This window comes from Gymnodraco acuticeps, unplaced genomic scaffold (assembly GCF_902827175.1).
Source record: "Gymnodraco acuticeps unplaced genomic scaffold, fGymAcu1.1, whole genome shotgun sequence".
NCBI lineage: Eukaryota > Metazoa > Chordata > Actinopteri > Perciformes > Bathydraconidae > Gymnodraco > Gymnodraco acuticeps.
The window spans coordinates 581609-604169 of NW_022990304.1; the positions used below are offsets into that span (position 1 = coordinate 581609).

A 22561-nucleotide genomic window follows, 5' to 3' on the forward strand; every position below is an offset into this window, starting at 1 on the left:
TTCAGACCGAGCCAAAGCTATTACAAACGCCAAATATCCTTATGTTGCCATGTTAGCAAAGCGCTACCTGGCTGTGTCTGCTACCTCTGTCCCTAGAGAGGGTGTTCTCCACAGCAGGAGACATTGTTAGTGCCAGCAGATCTGCCCTTTCGGCAAGCAATGTGGACAAGTTCATCTTTCTTTAAACAACATGAAAATACAATGACAAGCAAGTCCTAATGTCAAGCTGGCTGCTTAGGTGCTAGTACAGTTCAAATACAGATTATTTCAGTTCATCGAAATGCTCCACCTTAATGTTTATTTTATTATATGTTGTATTTATTCGAGTGAATATTCACAGTTTAATAATAAATAAAAACCCAAAACTAATAGTTTATGTTTTGTGAGTACCAGTGGTGGCGCCAGGGTATGGCTGGCGTAGGCTACAGCCATACCAAGAAATGGCTTAGCGCCACCTTAGCCCCACCTTGAAAAATGATGTTAAAGTAAGCTAAATAAAGTCCGCCAACTCGCGCGGAGTAAATTGCACAGACAGCGGTTAGTAAGATTGATTTCAGTAGCCACTTGTCCACTTGTGTGGAAATACAGAAGACTAGAAACGGTTTTGAAAACTTTTGTCACGTAGTGATCGTCTTCTTAATAGAACATCTTTGATAATGTCTTCTGGCCAATCAGAATCAAGATAACGGCGTGGTGTTGTTGCAGGAAGTCCCGACGGAGAATACTTTTGCTGTAGTACATCTCTATATACATCGATACAACATTACGTGTTGATAGAAATCAACCCGTAATGAAATAAGACCCCACGGTTTGATGATTGATAGGTGTGTGGGCTGTCTTCATTTTGACACACAGAACAATGGGGGCTATCCACCCTTATCCACAATGTAAAGTAATTCACAGCCTCTTCCCTCTTCTCTCTGTGAGGAGCAGCAGGTTCAGCTTTCAGAACAAAGTAACAACAAACTAAAATGGCATTCATTTTTTAAAATATGTCGTGGAGTAATAGATTTATTTATGTTTCTTCTCAAGAGAGTACCAGAATGTGTATTTGATGTTAGTATTTCAAAAAATCTCCTGGGGGACAATCCCCCCAGACCCCCCCTGCAGGGGTTGGGTTTTCAGCATGTCAACTCTTTCACCTGTGGAGAAATTGCAGGATTGGCTCCAGGTCGCCCTTTTTATTTACTACAAGACAAATGTGTTTTTTATTTCATACAGTTCAATTTAGATTGAGACAGGGAAATAATCTAAACCTCACGCGTATCGTTTCACTGTCAAGGGGAGCGTGTATGTAATTACATTGCAAATACTGACTTGAGCCCCACCACTGTGTGGGTTAGCCCTACCATAGAGTACCCAACACAAATACTCTGGAGCCGCCACTGGTGAGTACTAGTACAGTAAAGTTCAAATACAGATTATTTCAGTTCATCGAAATGCTGCACCTTAATTTTTATTATATTTTGTATTTATTTGAGTAAATACATTATTCATAGTTTAATAATAATTTTTAAAAAACAACAAATATTTAATGTTTTGTGATAATTTTTTATGCTGTACCGAAAACGTACCGAACCGAACCGTGACCTAAAAACCGAGGTACGTACCGAACCGAAATGTTTGTGAACCGTTACACCCCTAGAGTATCTTAATGCTGAGAATCCTACACAGCATAATTCACTCATCTTAAACACCTGAAACTCATCTTATATTCTGCAGCATGCTTTAAATCAATTATATAGTACATATTTATATTAAAACGTTTTCTGAAGCTACACGATGCTTTTACTGACTGAATAGTTCAAACTGAAGATGCTGTGATTTGATGACTCCACTGTTCCTACTATAAATATTCTGGATATTTGTCTTCACATTTCTTCAAAATTCATCCTGAAATATTTGTGATCTTTGTAAACGTTGTGATCTTGAGTTGAATCAGTTCCTGTGTGTTTTATTGGTCTGGCTGCACATCATGAGTTTAGTGTAGATGGAGCAGAGTCTCAGATGTGAAGTCACCTCTTTATTATTGAAGGAGAAGCACGTTGTCTTTCATATTAATGAGATCTTTTCACTTTTTCTCTCTTACAGCTTTTACCTGTTGGAGTTTCCACTTTCTAACCTTCTTCAGCTCTGAACAGATTATTAAACCTGGAGATATTTCAAATTGGAACTTTGTTTTCTAAAGTTACATCATGTTTTCTTTATTCAGACTTAAGGACTGCAGCTTGTCAAGGACGAGCTGTTTTCATCTAGCCTCAGCTCTGAAGTCCAACCCCTCCCATCTAGAGGATCTGGATCTGAGTAGCAACAAACTGCAGGATTATGATGTGGAGGTTCTGAGTGACTTTCTGAAGAGTCCAGACTGCAGACTGGAGACTCTCAGGTCAGTTCTCCATCTTTTACTTCTGTGCTGAGATGAAGACAGTTGTGTTGACTCTGAGCTGCAGACATCAGGCTGATATCATTCTGATCCTCACTGAGTATCTTAGGGGTGTGACGGTGTACGTACGGGCCCTTCGGTTTGGTACAAGTGTGTACCGAAGTGTACTGAACGAATATAACGTTAAACGTAAAAAATTGAGAACATGAACAACTTTTTGGAAGTAATCTCAGGTGCTGCGTCGCAGCATTCAGAGTAATTTGCTCACATTGGGTTCAACGCGTCATAGAGCAAGCAAGTCAATTCATTGGACGAGAGGCATACTATGAGAGCTGGTCACAGGGATGCGTTCAATATGTAGTCAGTAATTTGAGGAACTGTCGAAATGGCGAACGCAGATAAAGTTGAGCTCGAAAATCCTCCAGCATCATTGAAGTCTCCGGTTTGGGAACATTTTGGTTTTGCAGTTACGTACAAGGATGAGAGACAAAGACAGGTGGACCGAACCAAAGCTGTTTGTCGGCATTGTTCAACTAACATAGGTTACGCGGCTGGCAATACATTAAACTTGCACACTCATTTGAAAAGGCATCACCGAACGTGAATATCACCGGTACCAAAAGAAAAAAGACTGAAGTGCAAACCCAACTCCCGCTAGCATGTAAACCTCCACCACTCGCAGAGAGTTCAGACCGAGCCAAAGCTATTACAAACGCCAAATATCCTTATGTTGCCATGTTAGCAAAGCGCTACCTGGCTGTGTCTGCTACCTCTGTCCCTAGAGAGGGTGTTCTCCACAGCAGGAGACATTGTTAGTTTCAGCAGATCTGCCCTTTCGGCAAGCAATGTGGACAAGTTCATCTTTCTTTAAACAACATGAAAATACAATGACAAGCAAGTCCTAATGTCAAGCTGGCTGCTTAGGTGCTAGTACAGTTAAAATACAGATTATTTCAGTTCATCGAAATGCTGCACCTTAATGTTTATTATATTATATGTTGTATTTATTCGAGTGAATATTCACAGTTTAATAATAAATAAAAACCCAAAACTAATAGTTTATGTTTTGTGAGTACCAGTGGTGGCGCCAGGGTATGGCTGGCGTAGGCTACAGCCATACCAAGAAATGGCTTAGCCCCACCTTAGCCCCACCTTGAAAAATGATGTTAAGTAAGCTAAATAAAGTCCGCCAACTCGCGCGGAGTAAATTGCACAGACAGCGGTTAGTAAGATTGATTTCAGTAGCCACTTGTCCACTTGTGTGGAAATACAGAAGACTAGAAACGGTTTTTGAAAACTTTTGTCACGTAGTGATCGTCTTCTCAATAGAACATCTTTGATAATGTCTTCTGGCCAATCAGAATCAAGATAACGGCGTGGTGTTGTTGCAGGAAGTCCCGACGGAGAATACTTTTGCTGTAGTACATCTCTATATACATCGATACAACATTACGTGTTGATAGAAATCAACCCGTAATGAAATAAGACCCCACGGTTTGATGATAGATAGGTGTGTGGGCTGTCTTCATTTTGACACACAGAACAATGGGGGCTATCCACCCTTATCCACAATGTAAAGTAATTCACAGCCTCTTCTCTCTGTGAGGAGCAGCAGGTTCAGCTTTCAGAACAAAGTAACAACAAACTAAAATGGCATTCATTTTTTAAAATATGTCGTGAAGTAATAGATTTATTTATTTTTCTTCTCAAGAGAGTACCAGAATGTGTATTTGATGTTAGTATTTCAAAAAATCTCCTGGGGGAAAATCCCCCCAGACCCCCCTGCAGGGGTTGGGTTTTCAGCATGTCAACTCTTTCACCTGTGGAGAAATTGCAGGATTGGCTCCAGGTCGCCCTTTTTATTTACTACAAGACAAATGTGTTTTTTATTTCATACAGTTCAATTTGGATTGAGACAGGGAAATAATCTAAACCTCACGCGTGGCGTTTCACTGTCAAGGGGAGCGTGTATGTAATTACATTGCAAATACTGACCTGAGCCCCACCACTGTGTGGGTTAGCCCTACCATAGAGTACCCAACACAAATACTCTGGAGCCGCCACTGGTGAGTACTAGTACAGTAAAGTTCAAATACAGATTATTTCAGTTCATCGAAATGCTGCATCTTAATTTTTATTATATTTTGTATTTATTTGAGTAAATACATTATTCACAGTTTAATAATAATTTTTAAAAAACATCAAATATTTAATGTTTTGTGATCATTTTTTATGCTGTACCGAAAACGTACCGAACCGAACCGTGACCTAAAAACCGAGGTACGTACCGAACCGAAATGTTTGTGAACCGTTACACCCCTAGAGTATCTTAATGCTGAGAATCCTACACAGCATAATTCACTCATCTTAAACACCTGAAACTCATCTTATATTCTGCAGCATGCTTTAAATCAATTATAAAGTACATATTTATATTAAAACGTTTTCTGAAGCTGCACGATGCTTTTACTGACTGAATAGTTCAAACTGAAGATGCTGTGATTTGATGACTCCACTATTCCTAATATAAATATTCTGGATATTTGCCTTCACATTTCTTCAAAATTCATCCTGAAATATTTGTGATCTTTGTAAACATTGTGATCTTGAGTTGAATCAGTTCCTGTGGGTTTTATTGGTCTGGCTGCACATCATGAGTTAGTGTAGATGGAGCAGAGTTTCAGATGTGAAGTCACCTCTTTATTATTGAAGTAGAAGCACGTTGTCTTTCATATTAATGAGAGATCTTTTCACTTTTTCTCTCTTACAGCTTTTACCTGTTGGAGTTTCCACTTTCTAACCTTCTTCAGCTCTGAACAGATTATTAAACCTGGAGATATTTCAAACTGGAACTTTGTTTTCTAAAGTTACATCATGTTTTCTTTATTCAGACTTAAGGACTGCAGCTTGTCAGGGATGAGCTGTTTTCATCTAGCCTCAGCTCTGAAGTCCAACCCCTCCCATCTAAGAGATCTGGATATGAGTGGCAACAAACTGCAGGATTATGAAGTGGAGCTGCTGAGTGATCTTCTGGAGAGTCCAGACTGCAGACTGGAGACTCTCAGGTCAGTTCTCCATCTTTTACTTCTTTGCTGAGAGGAAGAGAGTTGTGTTGACTCTGAGCTGCAGACATCAGGCTGATATCACACTGATCCTCACTGAGTATTGTAAGGGAAACTTCTGCAGCAATGGAGAGTCAGGACTCAGAGAGACACGGGACAACCAGGAGTTCTGATGTCAATCACTGATATTTAATACAAGTATCGGCCGGAGAAATTCACATCACAAGTCACATTAGCCAGAGATTCTGACTGCACGGGTAGTTTGCCACGTCAAATCTGATCAGCCTCGCATCTTGGTAGACCCTTTAACCATTTTACAGAGAGTCAAATCCACATATTGGGGATGGGCGTAAACACCTGGAGACACAGGAGATGTCTCTCACATCTGTGGTGCTTAGAAGCCAGCGTTCTCACAGTCGTAAAACCCCCCCTGTGCCCGCTAGGTCAGGCCATAAAACCTGGTAGTATCAACATACGACTGCATTATCACATTCCTTACGGGAAATTAGAAGCAGGGTTGGTCGTAAATGTCAACACACAGAATAGGTTAAATATCTAGGAGTAAAAACAGAAATATTCTTTGACAGTCTGACTTTTTATCATTTATTGATACCTTTAAAACATTAGTCTAATAATAATTTGGTCAATACTTAAATCAATAGGCGTCTTCAGATTTGAGTGTGGTCTCACCGTACATCAATTACATCACAAAGTAGAATAAGATTGAAACATTCAACCACAATGATTGATACAACCAATCATAACAGAAAAATCATCTCTCATCAATGTTTTGGATCATCTTTTGTCAAAAGCACAATAATTAACACACATAAAACACAGATGCATAATAGCAAAAACATCTATTTTAAAATAATATGTTTTAAAAATTAACCATTAGTTAATCTCCTTTATCAAACTATAAAATCAAAACCAGCTTGCAGTTTTCTAATCACTAGTCAAAAGCATTTAAAACGTAGGATCATAAGAGATCCAGCTAAGGTATACACTTCACAGTTGTGATTTGATCAATCTGTAATCTGCAAAATTGCAGTGTCTTCAATTTTAGGATTATTTTACGTTTACTTCATTACATATTAAATCAAAAGACTATGGCATGATAACATAATTACATTACTTCAACTATCAATCATTATGTCATTTCAAAATCTGAAGGGAAAATTAAACAATTCTCAAAATGTTTAACAATCTGAAAAGGAAACATTAGGCAAATATTCAAAGACTTTTGTAAAAACCTGGAAAGGAAGGTTTAAACGTTTAAAACTTGAAACATCATTGTAGGTCTTTCTGTGCATGGATAATACATTGAAGAGTAGTGTTGTTAAGCCTGATTGCTGGACAATTAAGGATAGTAACATTATCTGTTATAATATTAGAAATATCTTATTGTTCAATACCTTATAATCTGAAAATATCAATTAATTTATTTTGTTTAGTGTGAAAGTGTGATGGAAACTTCTGTGCAGCAATGCAGAGCCAAGGCTCAGGAAAGGATGGAAGCTGGAGCGGCTTTAGTCAAACACTGATATTTATTGAGAGTAGAATACGGCCGGAGAGATCACAAAGTATATCACATTTTCATGTGAGCCACCAAGCAACACTCTGAAGACAAAGAGTAGAAACATAGATAGATATATCCTTAAAGGAGGGACCTAAAAAGCCCGCCTTTCCTACCTTAATCATTATCAGACATTGGAACAAAGACCCGTTGTGCCAAACTTCTCACCCACAGGAAGGCAGATGACCTCTTGACCTGTGTCCTCCTCACATTACAGGCAGGAGCATATGCGACTTAACGAAAAGCATATGTTTGTAAATTAATAGTATCTCAGAAAAGCTGAGAACCTCAAGACACAAAGAGATCTCCTTAAAATATTCTCTGACAGAAAGTGTAATCTGATCTGACAAAAATATATTTATCACCACTATTTAACACATATCTGTTCATCGGAAATATAAAGACAATCATTAATTGCACATCTGTAAACATCTGGTCATTCAATTCAAATGTTATCTTTGTACGAGAGCTGGAAGAACATGTCTTCCTGACTCGTTCTCCTCCTCTCTTTATGACACAGAATGTCTGGTGTGTAAAGGCATCCTGATACTGTAGATTAGCACTGAGGTGCTGATTGGCTCAAAACTCTTCTTCATCAGAGCGCCATATTTCAACCCCCCCAATTGCTCTGCTTTTGTGTGGCTCATTCAGTGAGCACTGTATGATCCCCCAGTGAAATGGAGGCTCATCTGCCTCGATTCCTTCTGCTATCTGCTTGAGAGCAGTGCAACTGCCTATTCCAAGTGGCACATCCAGATGCCCCCCCCCATGATGGGAGAGGTTAGGAAGACATCTGCTCCTCCAGGAAACATGGAACCTTGTATTATAAAAGCCTCTGAAGCCATCGCTCGTCCTGCAGAGTTGTCTGCTTGAGCCCACCGAGCAGAAAGATGAAGAAGCATCCCATCTCATCAGAAAGTTGAAGATTAGAATCCTCTCATCTCGAACGACCTCGTGCCTCCTTGCCCGTGGATGGGGTGCTCTCTGCAGCCGCAGAGTGTGACCCTCTCTCTCTGACCCTTGGCTTTTCAGAGCTCTCCTAGTTATTGGGTTAACACTTGATAGGGATGTTTTCCTGAGTGCAGACAACTCAAAGTAATGGATTAGCACATTATCATTTAATTACAAAAATAGGATAGGCCCCTCAGAATTATTTGGGAGCCTTCCTGAGACATGCACATGCATACATTTAAGGTTTGTGTTATTCATTTAACATGCAAGAATCATATACTCATCAGTCCAAAGCAGAGAAATGTTATTTTAAGTTAAATGTGAGCTAGTCCCTGTAGATATAACCCCTTCTCAATGATTCTAAATGTTATATTAATTCACCATTTACCGTTTGATAAAAGATTAGTTTATCAGAAGTACATTTCCTCTTCCATAAAACATAGGTTTGAGAAATGAATGTTCCAATATGAAATCAATTACTCAAGATAATTGACTCTCCCCTCCCTTTTCTTACATATGTCACATATGTAATAACAACGTAGGAGTCTATTTAAACATGGTATCGTCTATAAGCTATTAATCGAGAAGACGCAGTATCAGTATGCAACTCGCAAATATCTCTTCTCTCTTTCCTATCCCTCTCTTCCCTCTTCTCTCTATAATCTCTTCCACATCTCTCTCTAATCTCTCTTCCTCATCCCTCTCTCTTCCTCATCTCTCTCTCATCCTCATCTCCCTCTTTCCTCACTTCCCCATGTCTTTCTCTTCTCACTTCCCCATGTCTTTCTCTTCTCACTTTCCCATCTCTTTCTTCTCTCACTTCTGTTAGATATGAAATAAAACATACAAGTCCATGTAAGCATGGTATAGATCATAATCCATTACTCGAGAAGACTCAGTATCACCTGTGCGCAGCTCACAAAAAACAATTGTGAGAAACATATATTATGCAGGAAATGCATACCTTTGTTAAAAAAACAAAGCATAGCCGATGCAGGAGGAAAAGCTTCAACCCCCTTAACATCTGAGTTACCACTGAAGGCATAGCATGAATGATAGTGGGTGTCATTACTGAGAAATGTCAAACAAATTCAAAACCTTACATTTGAAAACAGGTTTGCATTCCTCCACTTAAGGTGACGTTATCATTGGAAACAATAAAAACGAACTGTTTTGATGTAGAATCTATAAATTGAATCGTTAGAGCAGAACAGAATGGTTGTATTGTAGCCTGAGTTCCGTGCAGCCTCTAGTTTCACCAGGTGGAAACATGGTCCATATAATGTGAATACATGCAGAATTAGACAGTAAGAGGCTCCTGACATTAGGCCTATACTAAAAATAGTAGGGGCTTTTAACAGCTTGCCAACTTACAGGCATCCTCTGCATAGCAGTATGAATAGCCTTAAAAAAAAATTAAAAACCCACTCTGCGGTAACGAAAGTCATGTGTCTGACCCAAATGCCCCAAGTGAAGCCGTTAGTCTCATCTGACTGACCCAAGGGTTGGTGCTGGTGTGACAGGGAGGCTCCCAAGTGTTCAAAGCAGATGTCAAGCTTTCAGTTCATGGCTCGGTGGGGGGAGCAGACCCACGTGAGACAGTATCAATGGCTGCAATGTTCAGTTTGAAGAGTGTCATTGTCTCTGGGAGCAGGAAATGGTGTCCATTCTCGGACCAGACCATTAATGTCATTGCATGTAAGCAGCCATAGCATCTCTGCGACTGCACTCAGCCGGACTGTAGCAGGGCAGAACTGGGTGACTCTTAGTGAAGCCGTCCAAGGCCATAGACAAAATGGAACCACGTACTAACAAAAAGGACATCAATGTCTCTCTTTACCATTGGCCTAATCATAAAACAAATTAGTGGGAAAAATGTGGAACACTAATCCATCATGTGAAATGTTGAGTTAATTTAAATAATTACTTATGGGTTGAAATCAAATTAACATTAACATTAGAACTAAAGTCAGTTAAAATTGGACTTGCACGGATCAGAATCTAATCAATACACAATTTTCCCAGCTCTGTAACGAAAAGGATAACAACATTAGGTACATTACAGGAGTGTGAAAACACCCAAACATGCACACTTATCTTATTCTAGTAGAGATTAGAGCACAGGTCTAATGTTGTGAACAGAATTGTCAAGTCAAAGTTTTAGTTATTTTATCTTATGTACCACATTTAATTTAATAATTAACCTTGAATTACTAATAACTCTAAAGAGGGCAACAATTTACAAAGTGGATAAGGCTTCCAAAGTGTGTGTGTGTGTGTGTGTGTGTGTGTGTGTGTGTGTGTGTGTGTGTGTGTGTGTGTGTGTGTGTGGTGTGTGTGTGTGTGTGTGTGTGTGTGTGTGTGTGTGTGTGTGTGTGGTGTGTGTGGTGTGTGTGTGTGTGTGTGTGTGTGTGTGTGTGTGTGTGTGTGTGTGTGTGTGTGTGTGTGTGTGTGTGTGTGTGTGTGTGTGTGTGTGTGTGTGTGTGTGTGTGTGTGTGTGTGTGTGTGTGTGTGTGTGTGTGTGTGTGTGTGTGTGTGTGTGTGTGTGGCTTGTCTGCCCAAGGTTTAAAACATTTGGGAAAGCAGTGAGAATGTTTACGAGAAACAATTCGTAGCTTATACTGAACTCGAAAGACACTAGACTGGAATTTTTTTTTTTTTTTAAGAAATCAAGACACTTGTACATTAATTAAAGGCATCTGACATTTAGCTCGAGCTGGGTTAATACTCTCTTTATGGTATTTAAATTGGGCCAAGTAGAACCCCTTCATGGATTTGGCTTGCAACACAAAGTGATACTGATCTCTGTCTGTTAGGATTTGGAAGTCTCATGATTTATTGTGTGGGCCAGTGAAGGAGAGGCCGTTGGAAAACAACATATGTCTTCGAACTGCAATTACTGATCTTAAAGAGAACATTATACTTCTTACAAAAAAAAAACAAAAAAAAAAGAATTGCTCAAAATAAAAAACCTCAACAAATATATTGATCCTGGCTTAACCAACGACCTTTACTCTGTTGTCAGTATAGTTTAACAACTATTAGAATGTTAGTAATGTCTATGGAGACTAATTGGTTGATACTAGAAATAATTTGAAACAGTTTAATAAAGAATGTTAAACTACATTTAAAACTGTAATTGAACTTCAACTTATATTAATTATCTGATTCCAGTGGCCAGTTGGAACAGATAATCAACAACGTTTCCATTTTGCAGCAACAGCGCAAAAGGTTTCAACAATAATTAGTATTATGTCTGAGTCTGGTTATGTCTTATCTGCTTTGTTTCGGAATGTGTTCAATACATTACATTTTTTTATTCATTATTACCATACAATACATAGATTAAGAATAAATGAAACAAATAATACAACATTGACCTAATTGAGCAGACAGATTATTTTTGCAACCCTGATCTCCTCAGGCCGGTCTTTACGACCAGCAGTGATGCCTCTGAGGGTCTCAGGGTGTAAGACGGGCATAGGGTTTATACAAGGTCACAAAGATATCTTAACATACCAGCAATACAATTTTTAAAATGTATTCTTAAAGCAATATCATCTTATTTTCTTCTTACACCTACAGTGCACACCCTAAACAGTGTGCTTCTTGTTTACATTTTCCCCTGCACACTCAGATGCAGGACACAAAAACACTCTTTTGCTATTTATTTTCATTTTGCAGCACATTTATACTACCAGAATTTTGCTTTACATCTTTATATTATTATTTTTTTTTTTCTCAAGTCATTTACTTTTGGTGAGATAACTAAAGTTTAGTTCATTTTACCCTGGCGATGGACTGATTCATTATTAGTTGTTACAAAACATACACAAGACGGCGGGTAGACAAACCAATATAGACCCCCCATACAAACAATTAGACAAACAAACATGAACTCGCAATAAACACCAGCGCGACAGCAGAGTTCATCCAGCTCAATTTAGTCCGAATTAAGAGGTTTCAGAGGGGGTAGGGAATTATAGAAATGGGGCGCCTTGACTCGCACGTCCACCCTTGTATACAAGTGCTAAGATCGTGCCTGAAGACCGTCCAAAAGCGATAACTAGCTTATCCTCTTGCGACACCACTACTCTATTCTAGTGGCGCTATGAACCCCCGACCAGGAGAACATAGACTTTCTTCCGCTACCCTTTCTCTCCAACAACAGCCCAGTTAACTGTAGTCCTACTCGACCAGCCTATACACCCGTCATCGAGTTCATCACAACGATGAAACACAGTTTTGTTCTACACTTGCTTGCCACTGCCCACCCGTGATCAATTAGCCTATAATTGTATGTATGCACCCCGGACCGCCACCAGCTCCTCCAGCTGCTGCTGGAGCCGTGTTCACAGAGGTGATGGGGGAATATCTCGGGCTGCATATTTTTAACTGCTAGTGTTGGCCGCTGAAACCCCCAGAATTCGGCGATTTGTCCAATACAAATCTTTACATTGCTTTCATACAGAAGCTCCACTTTACTGATGTATTTCTTTAAGGTTTCTCTAAACATGAGCTGTGCATGCTTGTATGGTACTTCCGTCCTGAGCAGCATACACAGAGAAAATCAGCCAAATGTTCATTAACCAAAAACGAAACACAACCGTTCAGTTTCACAGGTAATTTTAGGATACCGTCAATCACAGATTCTGGTAAGGCAATATCCAAATGTGGATTTGAAATTACACTTACCAGTTCTGAAGATTTGTTGGTATCCTGCCGACAACGCCAATTTGTAAGGGAAACTTCTGCAGCAATGGAGAGTCAGGACTCAGAGAGACACGGGACAACCAGGAGTTCTGATGTCAATCACTGATATTTAATACAAGTATCGGCCGGAGAAATACACATCACAAGTCACAGCAGCCAGAAATTCTGACTGCACGGGTGGTTTGCCACGTCAAATCTGATCAGCCTCGCATCTTGGTAGACCCTTTAACTAGTTTACAGAGAGTCAAATCCACATATTGGGGATGGGCGTAAACACCTGGAGACACAGGAGATGTCTCTCACATCTGTGGTGCTTAGAAGCCAGCGTTCTCACAGTCGTAAAACCCCCCCTGTGCCCGCTAGGTCAGGCCATAAAACCTGGTAGTATCAACATACGACTGCATTATCACATTCCTTACGGGAGATTAGAAGCAGGGTTGGTCGTAAATGTCAACACACAGAATAGGTTAAATATCTAGGAGTAAAGACAGAAATATTCTTTGACAAGTATTTTAATGCTGAGAATCCTACCCTGCATAATGCACTCATCTTAAACACCTGAAATTCATCTTATATTCTGAAGAACGCTTTAAATAAATTATATAATATATTTTTCAGTTTTCTGAAGCTACGTGATGCTTTTACTGACTGAATAGTTCAAACTCAGGGTTTCTGCGGAGTCTTAAAAAGTCTTACATTTGATAATCAGAATTTAAGGACTTAAAACGTCTTAAATATGGTCAAAGAAATTATAAAGGTCTTACATATGATTTAAAAGGTCTTAAAAACGGATCGGATTTGAAAGGTAATCTACTTCTGTGTTGCGATCACGTCTAAATGTGTTTTGGGGGAAATGTCCGGGCTGCAAAGTAACCAGTACGGTAAGAGTCTTTTAGTTCCCCTCAACATGGAACCAGTAATCACTAACTTTGCATCCCCTCGGCCCCTTATCGGAGAACACCCAGCTAGTAACCTAGCAACCAAGCTTCAGCTAGCGAAAACACGCTCGTGAACCGTTGCGCTGGTGTTATGTATGCCCGTCGAGATATGCATGCACCTCACGGGAGAGCGTTCAGCGTAAAGCAAAAACTCCCAGACATTTCAATGATTTGTACGGCAAAGTGGTTTGGAAGCAATATCATTTCCTTTTTGGAGGGCATGCTTAACACGGCATAACACCGGAGCCTCGCAGCGGGGACATTTTTGCGCTGTTCCGAGTTTGTTCTAATCCGTCAAAATGACAGACTGCTTTCAGATGAGCTCTGCCTCACCTCAGAATGCGTCACCCCACAGAAACTGGCTGGAAAGCGGGCCCTAAGCGCATGCCTGCACCATCTCACTGTATGTCACCAATGTAATGTTTGTAGATCGCTTTATTACATTTATCCTCGCCATCCATAGTCTCTAAATAACTTATTTCACGTATATATATGATATTTAGGCTCGCTGGTCTCATCATACAACGGCAATGACAAAAGCACCAGGGGAGGCAGCCATAACCTCTGCCGCACTGAAGGGGGCGCAAGTGAGCCCACAGGTTCCTGTTGCTACTGTTATTCTACGCAGAGACGGTAGCGGTAGACGCGAACAACAAACTAGACTTTTGAAACTACAGGAAGATAAGGAGGACTTTTACAAAAAAGTAATAGAGATTGTTGTCCAGAAGGATAGCATGGACTTAATCTTCAAGTCAAGGTAAGACCACAATTGTAATGCAAATGGAATCTTACTAAGAAAGAACAATCCAATATTTAGATTGTGAGTATCCTTTTGTTGAACGGTCTGTTTAAAATGAATTGAAGCATCAGACTAAAAAAGCTTTTGAAAATAACCGAATATTTCGATTACGGTCAAAAATATAATATTTGTAAATCTGACGCTGAAAGAGTCAGTGCCTCACCAGCCATGAACCTCACCGCACGTCACTGCTAAACACCAATCCTACAACAGCAACGATGAAAGATTGTAGCCAAGGCAGCAGAGCTCAGAAGATAGCTCATGTCACACATACATACTAGGGGTGTTGAAAATAATCGTTTCTACGATGCATTGCGATGCGGACGTGGACGATTCGGTCTCGATGCAGTGACGGAAGATAATCGGTTATAGCGTAGTAACGTTGCTTCCTGATTATCCAGCCGCGGCTTTACTATAACGTTTTTTTTTTCTGTCACTTTAATATCAAATCGGTCGGTGACGCAGAGATCAGGGAACAGACGTGACAGCGGCACAGCAACACCAAACACAGAGCAGTCTGGTTAGCAGTCAATCCACCAACACAAGAACACCAGTCCAGAACCAACAGCAGAAGGACCCGCTCTGAATCACTCCGTGTCGCTGCGGCTCAGAGACACAGGGATTTATGTTTTTCAAAAATAATCACGTTACAGTCATGTCAGGTTTTTGGTGGATTTAATTAAGTCTTGGATTGCAGAGTATGAATGTCCTCTAGTAATTTTCAGACTATATATACGTGTGTAAAGTTTGTGAAGGCAGGAGGAAAAAAGCTTCCGCGATCACCGTCTCCTCTCTGCTGCTCCAAGCCCCGCCCCCTCCCTGAAAATAATGCGTGACAGGCTGATAGTGACCCGATAGAAACTTTATTATTCACTTAATCACTGAGATATAATGAAGCTAACTTAATCTCATACATTCATGGGATTTATGTAACAGTAAGACAGAGAATGTAAGTGTGCACCCACATGCAGTATTTTTGTTTGTATATGCTATTGTAAATACTCCTGTTGTCTGCTGTGTGTGATGCCACATTCAGGACATTCAGTGTCCTTTCTTTAACAGAAGACCGTTGCTAGAAGCTGCAGCTAGACTGCAGAAGCATTATTTTTTTGTTTTTGAGGATGGAACAACTTCACACACAGATATAGGGAGGCTAGACCTATACAATTTATTTATTTTGGTTTATAAATTAATGTCAAGACATTTATGTTATTGATTTCTGAAGCACTTTCTAAATAATAAAAAGAGAGTTCATATGTATTTACTGCATGTATGCATTGATGAAAAATAAGCCATGTGCAGTAATATAGAAAATTGAGGATGCAACGCATTGGTATGAATCGTGATGCATCGGGATATCGAATTGAATCGAATCGTTGACAGGATAATCGTAATCGAATCGAATCGTGAGACCAGGGAAGATGCACAGCCCTAATACATACACACTTTCACGGTTAGGCATTTATTTTTGTTCTAGTTTTCGTCTAACACGCTAACACAGTTCTGTGTACTGTTATGTTCAGTCATCGTTCTTATGTTGAACGTGAATACATTTACTTTGAAAGTAATTATGGGACGTATTTCTTCTTTCATAGCAATTTTCCTTCATACTTTCTTGCCGTGAAATAGATCTTAAATTCTATACAAAGTGGTCTTAAAAATGTCTTAAAAAGTGTTACATTTGAGTTGTTGAAACCTGCAGGAACCCTGCAAACTGAAGATGCTGTGATTTGATGACTCCACTATTCCTAATATAAATATTCTGGATATTTGTCTTCACATTTCTTCAAAATTCCTCCTGAAATATTTGTCATCTTTTTAAACGTTGTGATCTTGAGTTGAATCAGTTTCTGTGGGTTTTATCAATCAATCAATGTTTATTTATATAGCCCAATATCACAAATGTTACATTTGTCTCAGTGGTCTTCACAGTGTGTACAGAATATCAGTATGACAATACGACACCCTCTGTCCTTAGACCCTCACATCGTACAAGGAAAAACTTCCGGAGAAAACCCACAGTTTAAGGGAAAAATGGGAGAAACCTCAGGGAGAGCAACAGAGGAGGGATCCCTCTCCCAGGACGGACAGACGTGCAATAGATGCCGTGTGTAAATTGAAAAGATAATACATTTGCAACATAGGTAGTCCAAATGTTTGGAAATGCATGTGTGTATAATAGGAAGATGAATCCACGAGGATATCCATCCAGGACCTATGATCCAGGACCACAGCCACGACTCAAGATCCAGGGCTCGCGATGCAGGACACAGGACCGCAGGATCATCCATGACTCCGGATCCCGGCGTATATAGACACCAAAAAGAAAGACATTTGGGGAAGCTGGGTTAATCGGAACATGAGAGTACACAGGTATAGACAGAGAGAAGGAAGAAGTAAGATGTCCCCCGACAAACTAAGCCTATATCAGCAAAACTAGGGGCTGAATCTAATCAGCCCTAACTATAAGCTTTATCAAAAAGGAAGGTCTTAAGCGCACTCTTAAAAACGGATAGGGTGTCTGCCGCCCGAACACAAACTGGAAGCTGATTCCACAAATGTGGAGCTTGATAAGAAAGGCTCTGGCTCCCATTGTACTTTTAGAGACTCTAGGAACAACCAACAACCCTGCATTCTTGGAACGCAATGCCCTAATAGGACAGTAGGGTATAATGAGTTCTTTAAGGTAAGATGGCGCCTGCCCATTAAGGGCTTTGTAGGCGAGAAGAAGAATTTTAAATTCTATCCTGTGTTCTATAGGGAGCCAGTGTAAGGCAGCCAGAACAGGAGTAATGTGGTCCCTTTTCCTAACTCTGGTTAGTACACGAGCTGCAGCATTTTGAATCAGCTGAAGCGACTTGACTGACTTCTTGGTACACCCTGATAATAAAGAGTTACAATAATCCAGCCTTGAAGTAACAAATGCATGGAATAGTTTCTCTGCATCGTTTTGAGGCAAGATATGCCTGATTTTTGCAATGTTACGTAGATGGAAGTAGGCGGTCCTTGAAATTGATTTTATGTGGGCGTTAAAGGATAAATCGTGATCAAATATAACACCAAGATTCCTTACAGTCTCACTGGAGGCCAAATTAATGCCATCCATAGTTAGTATATCCTTTAGATAATTTGTTTCGTAGATTCTTCGGGCCAAGTACAATAACTTCAGTTTTGGTCGTGTTTAACATAAAAAAATCTAAGGTCATCCACGTTTTTAAGTCCTTAAGGCAGTCTTGAATTTTATTTAGATGATTAATTTCATCAGGCTTGATTGATAAATATAGTTGAGTATCATCCGCATAACAATGAAAGTTTACAGAATGATTCCTTATAATATTGCCTAACGGAAACATATATAATGTGAACAAAATAGGTCCGAGCACTGAGCCCTGTGGCACTCCATGGCTAACTTTGGTTTGCGTGGAAGATTCATCATTGACACGTACAAACTGAGAGCGTTCAGATAGATAGGACCTAAACCAGTCCTATCTGTCTGGCTGCACATCATGAGTTTGTGTAGATGGATCATGAGTTAGTGTAGATGGAGCAGAGTTTCAGATGTGAAGTCACCTCTTTATTATTGAAGGAGAAGCACGTTGTCTTTAATATTAATGAGAGATCTTTTCACTTTTTGTCTATTACAGTTTTTACCTGTTGGAGTTTCCACTTTCTAACCTTCTTCATCTCTGAACAGATTATTAAACCTGGAGTTATTTCAAACAGGAACATTGTTTGCTAAAGTTACATCATGTTTTCTTTATTCAGACTGGAGGACTGCAGTTTGTCAAGGATGAGCTGTTATTCTCTGGCCTCAGCTCTGAAGTCCAACATCCACCTGAGAGATCTGGATCTGAGTCAGAACGAGCTGCAGGATTCAGGAGTGAAGCTGCTGAGTGATCTTCTGGAGAGTCCAGACTGCAGACTGAAGACTCTCAGGTCAGTTCTCCATCTTTAACTTCTGTGCTGAGATGAAGAGAGTTGTGTTGACTCTGAGCTGCAGACATCAGGCTGATATCACACTGATCCTCGCTGAGCATCTTAATGCTGACTCTCCTACCCTGCATAATGCACTCATCTTAAACACCTGAAACTCATCTTATATTCTGAAGCACGCTTTAAATAAATTATATAAAAAATACAACAAATGAATATTTCTATTTAAACTCCCAAACATTCATATTTTTCAGTTTTCTGAAGCTACGTGATGCTTTTACTGACTGAATAGTTCAAACTCAGGGTTCCCGCGGAGTCTTAAAAAGTCTTACATTTGATAATCAGAATTTAAGGACTTAAAAAGTCTTAAAATATGGTCAAATAAATTATAAAGGTCTTACATATGATTTAAAAGGTCTTAAAAATGATCGGATTTGAAAGGTATTCTACTTCTGTGTTGCGATCACGTCTAAATGTGTTTTGGGGGAAATGTCCGGGCTGCAAAGTAACCAGTACGGTAAGAGCCTTTCAGTTCCCCCCAACAATTTGTATTGAAATAAATCAACATGGAAGCAGTAATCACTAACTTTGCATCCCCTCGGCCCCTTATCGGAGAACAACCTGCTAGTAACCTAGCAACCAAGCTTCAGCTAGCGAGAACACGCTCGTGAACCGTTGCGCTGGTGTTATGTATGCCCGTCGAGATATGCATGCACCTCACGGGAGAGCGTTCAGCGTAAAGCAAAAACTCCCAGACATTTCAATGATTTGTACGGCAGTGGTTTGGAAGCAATATCATTTCCTTTTTGGAGGGCATGCTTAACACGGCATAACACCGGAGCCTCGCAGCGGGGATATTTTTGCGCTGTTCCGAGTTTGTTCTAATCCGTCAAAATGACAGACTGCTTTCAGATTTTTCCGTCATTGTTAAAAAAATCCGTCATAGAAGGAAAATATTCGGTTAACACGACCACTGCCTCCGGGCGACGTTTGGGTCTACGTCAACCCTAAAAGCGGAGGTGCTGTAGACGCTAAATAACTTAGCTAAACACCAATCCTACAACAGCAACGATGAAAGATTGTAGCCAAGGCAGCAGAGCTCAGAAGATAGCTCATGTCACACATACATACACACTTTCACGGTTAGGCATTTCTTTTTGTTCTAGTTTTTGTCTAACACGATAACACAGTGCTGTGTACTGTTATGCTGTTATGTTCAGTCATCGTTCTTATGTTGAACGTGAATACATTTACTTTGAAAGTAATTATGGGACGTATTTCTTCTTTAATAGCAATTTTCCTTCATACTTTCTTGCCATGAAATAGATCTTAAATTCTATACAAAGTGGTCTTAAAAATGTCTTAAAGTGTTACATTTGAGTTGTTGAAACCTGCAGGAACCCTTCAAACTGAAGATGCTGTGATTTGATGACTCCACTGTTCCTAAAATAAATATTCTGGATCGTTTTCTTCACATTTCTTCAAAATTCCTCCTAAAATATTTGTCATCTTTGTAAACGTTGTGATCTTGAGTTGAATCAGTTCCTGTGGGTTGTATTGGTCTGGCTGCACATCATGAGTTAGTGTAGATGGAGCAGAGTTTCAGATGTGAAGTCACCTCTTTATTATTGAAGGTGAAGCACGTTGTCTTTCATATCAATGAGAGATCTTTTCACTTTTTGTCTCTTACAGATAAGGTTAAGGTGAACCTCTTTAGAGCTTATTGCACTCCTCTCTATACTGCCCCCTTGTGGGTCAAGTATAAGAAGGCGAGCCTCAAGAAGCTCCAGGTTGCATATAGGCCTAATGACTGTTTGCGTATACTGCTTAGAAAACCAAGGCGGTGCAGTGCAAGTGAAATGTTCTGTAACGCACGAGTCAACACGTTCCATGCTCTTTCTCTCTAATGTACAAATTTCATCTGTCGATTGAATGTTTCTCATAACTTATGCTGCTGTCAAATCCGTGTTTCAGTGCTGTACGATACCAGTCACCTCTGTGGAAACATTGGTATAACTGCCTTTTTTAATTTATATTTGAGTGTTGTATGTTTTTGTAATAATGGACCAAGAGTCTCTTTAAATAAAGATGATTGATTGATTACAGTTTTACCTGTTTGGAGTTTCCACTTTCTAACCTTCTTCATCTCTGAACAGATTATTAAACCTGGAGTTATTTCAAACAGGAACATTGTTTTCTAAAGTTACATCATGTTTTCTTTATTCAGTCTGAGGAGCTGCAGTTTGTCAGAGATCAGCTGCTCTGCTCTGGTCTCAGCTCTGAAGTCCAACCTCCATCTGAGACATCTGGACCTGAGTCTCAACGCTCTGCAGGATTCAGGAGTGGAGCTGCTGAGAGATCTTCTGGAGAGTCCAGACTGCAGACTGGAGACCCTCAGGTCAGTTCAATAACTGTATATAATAATAACATTATTATAATTATGTATACATCTTTTTTTGAATATTCATTATTTGTCTAATTTTCCAGAGAACAAATACATTTAAATTATTTTGTTCTGTTTTTGATAATGGTTGAATATTGATCAGAATAAGAAAGATGAGAGAAGGTGAATGTGTGAGGGAGAGAGTTTGAGCTTCCACAGACTCTCTGTGCTCCATGAGTCAGTGGAGATGCTGTCAGTACTGATGAGCTGTGAGGGACAAGAAGGAGTTGTTAAACATCTGATGAGAGAAACTGCTGCAGAGAGTTCCAGATTATCAGGGATTTGTTTCTACATCATTGCTGACGTTAAAACCGTCTTCGGCTCTGATCAGATTATTTAATTTTAAGTTATTTCAAACAGGAACATTGTTTTCTAAAGTTACATCATGTTTTCTTTATTCAGACTGGAGCGCTGCAGGTTGTCAGATATCAGCTGTTCTGCTCTGGCCTCAGCTCTGAAGTCCAACCCGTCCCATCTGAGAGATCTGGACCTGAGTCGGAACAATCTGAAGGATTCAGGAGAGCTGCTGAGAGATCTTCTGGAGAGTCCAGACTGCAGACTGGAGACTCTCAGGTCAGTAAGGGCTCTCTGCTGGTTCAGCAGTTTTGTATTAAACACAGGGAGGTGGATGTGTTTCTCTCACTGGATGTGGACAAGTCAGTGATGTTACCCACTGACTGCAGGCTCTTCCTTTTATTCTTCCAAAAACAATATATTGTAAGCAAAGCTAATTAGTTATTAAGCAACTTTCTAACAGACATATGGGATTTTACAAAAGAGTGATAAAGGTAGTCTATTTTGTTTTCCTGTCATGTTATTTGTTTCTAGATTACTGAGCAGTTATTTCCTGTGATGCAGCTGAGAGCAGTCAGTCGTAGTGTTTGCAGAGAAGATATGATGGGATGTAAAGCCTTAGATCAGTCAGGACTCTGAAGCTCAAAGAACAAACTCTTATTTTAAACTGGATCCAAAACTGTTGGATTGTGTTCATCCCTACAGGATCAGAGGAGAGACGATCAGAGCCAAGACCCAGAAGAACTGTGAGTATTGAAACCATATCCTCCATTCATCAAACCATTAAACTCTGATCCTAAAAGGTTCAACAGAAACATGTTTTAACTCCATCTTGTTACAGCTCTCTCAATCATTTAGGATTCTAATGTTTCTCTTTGTTTAATTATTATTATTATTTTGTTTTAATTAATTTTATTATTATTGATGTCTTTTCTGTCACTTCTTCCCTCCATCAAGTGACTCAGGTGTGGAACAGGAAGTGAAGCCAGACAGAGAGGTGAGAGAGAAGCAGCTGCACCGTGTGGAGTTTATTGATGAGGTTTCACCACTGATTAAAATGTAGTTATTAGTCAGTGTTTTTCTGGGATCCAGAGAAATCTGCAAGCTCAGGTTTGATTTGTTCACAGTTTAGTTATGACGGGGCGTGTTTGACACGTGAAGAGGAGCGTGGAGGCATTTCGGAAAATAATCAAGAATGATGAGACTTTCTGTCCTCAATATCAAATGATTTGACAGTATATCTTTCATTAAAAACAAACAATCAATTGCACTGAAAGCTTTTCTTGAACAAAGATTTGTCACCATAATTCTGCAGACGTTTAATTTACCAACTCGTATCAGAGTTAGGATTCAGTTTGTTACCAATTAGGTTTTTCACATGCAAGGAATTTGTTGTGGTGTGATGTTGCAAAGAGAAGAAACACAAATAAAGAACAGGAACTACAATTTAAAAAAAAAAAATGATTCTG

General features: G+C 39.7%; 1 protein-coding gene across 10 annotated transcripts in view; it reads left to right on the forward strand.

Moving 5' to 3' along the window:
- LOC117550326 (ribonuclease inhibitor-like) overlaps positions 1-22561 on the forward strand; it is a 65900-nt gene that overhangs the window by 42083 nt on the left and 1256 nt on the right. For 4 of the 10 annotated variants that reach the window (XR_004569611.1, XM_034222704.1, XM_034222705.1 and 1 more), the window contains 7 exons: positions 2213-2386; positions 5275-5448; positions 18188-18358; positions 20583-20753; positions 21201-21371; positions 21798-21838; positions 22050-22089. Coding sequence is in view for 9 of the 10 variants with exons in the window: in XM_034222704.1 (XP_034078595.1) it covers positions 2213-2386; positions 5275-5448; positions 18188-18358; positions 20583-20753; positions 21201-21371; positions 21798-21838; positions 22050-22075 (928 nt within the window). In the remaining variant the exon portion in view is untranslated. The remainder of the gene's footprint in view (positions 1-2212; positions 2387-5274; positions 5449-18187; positions 18359-20582; positions 20754-21200; positions 21372-21797; positions 21839-22049; positions 22090-22561) is intronic. The other 6 variants (XM_034222709.1, XM_034222712.1, XM_034222706.1 and 3 more) reach the window with 5 other exon arrangements.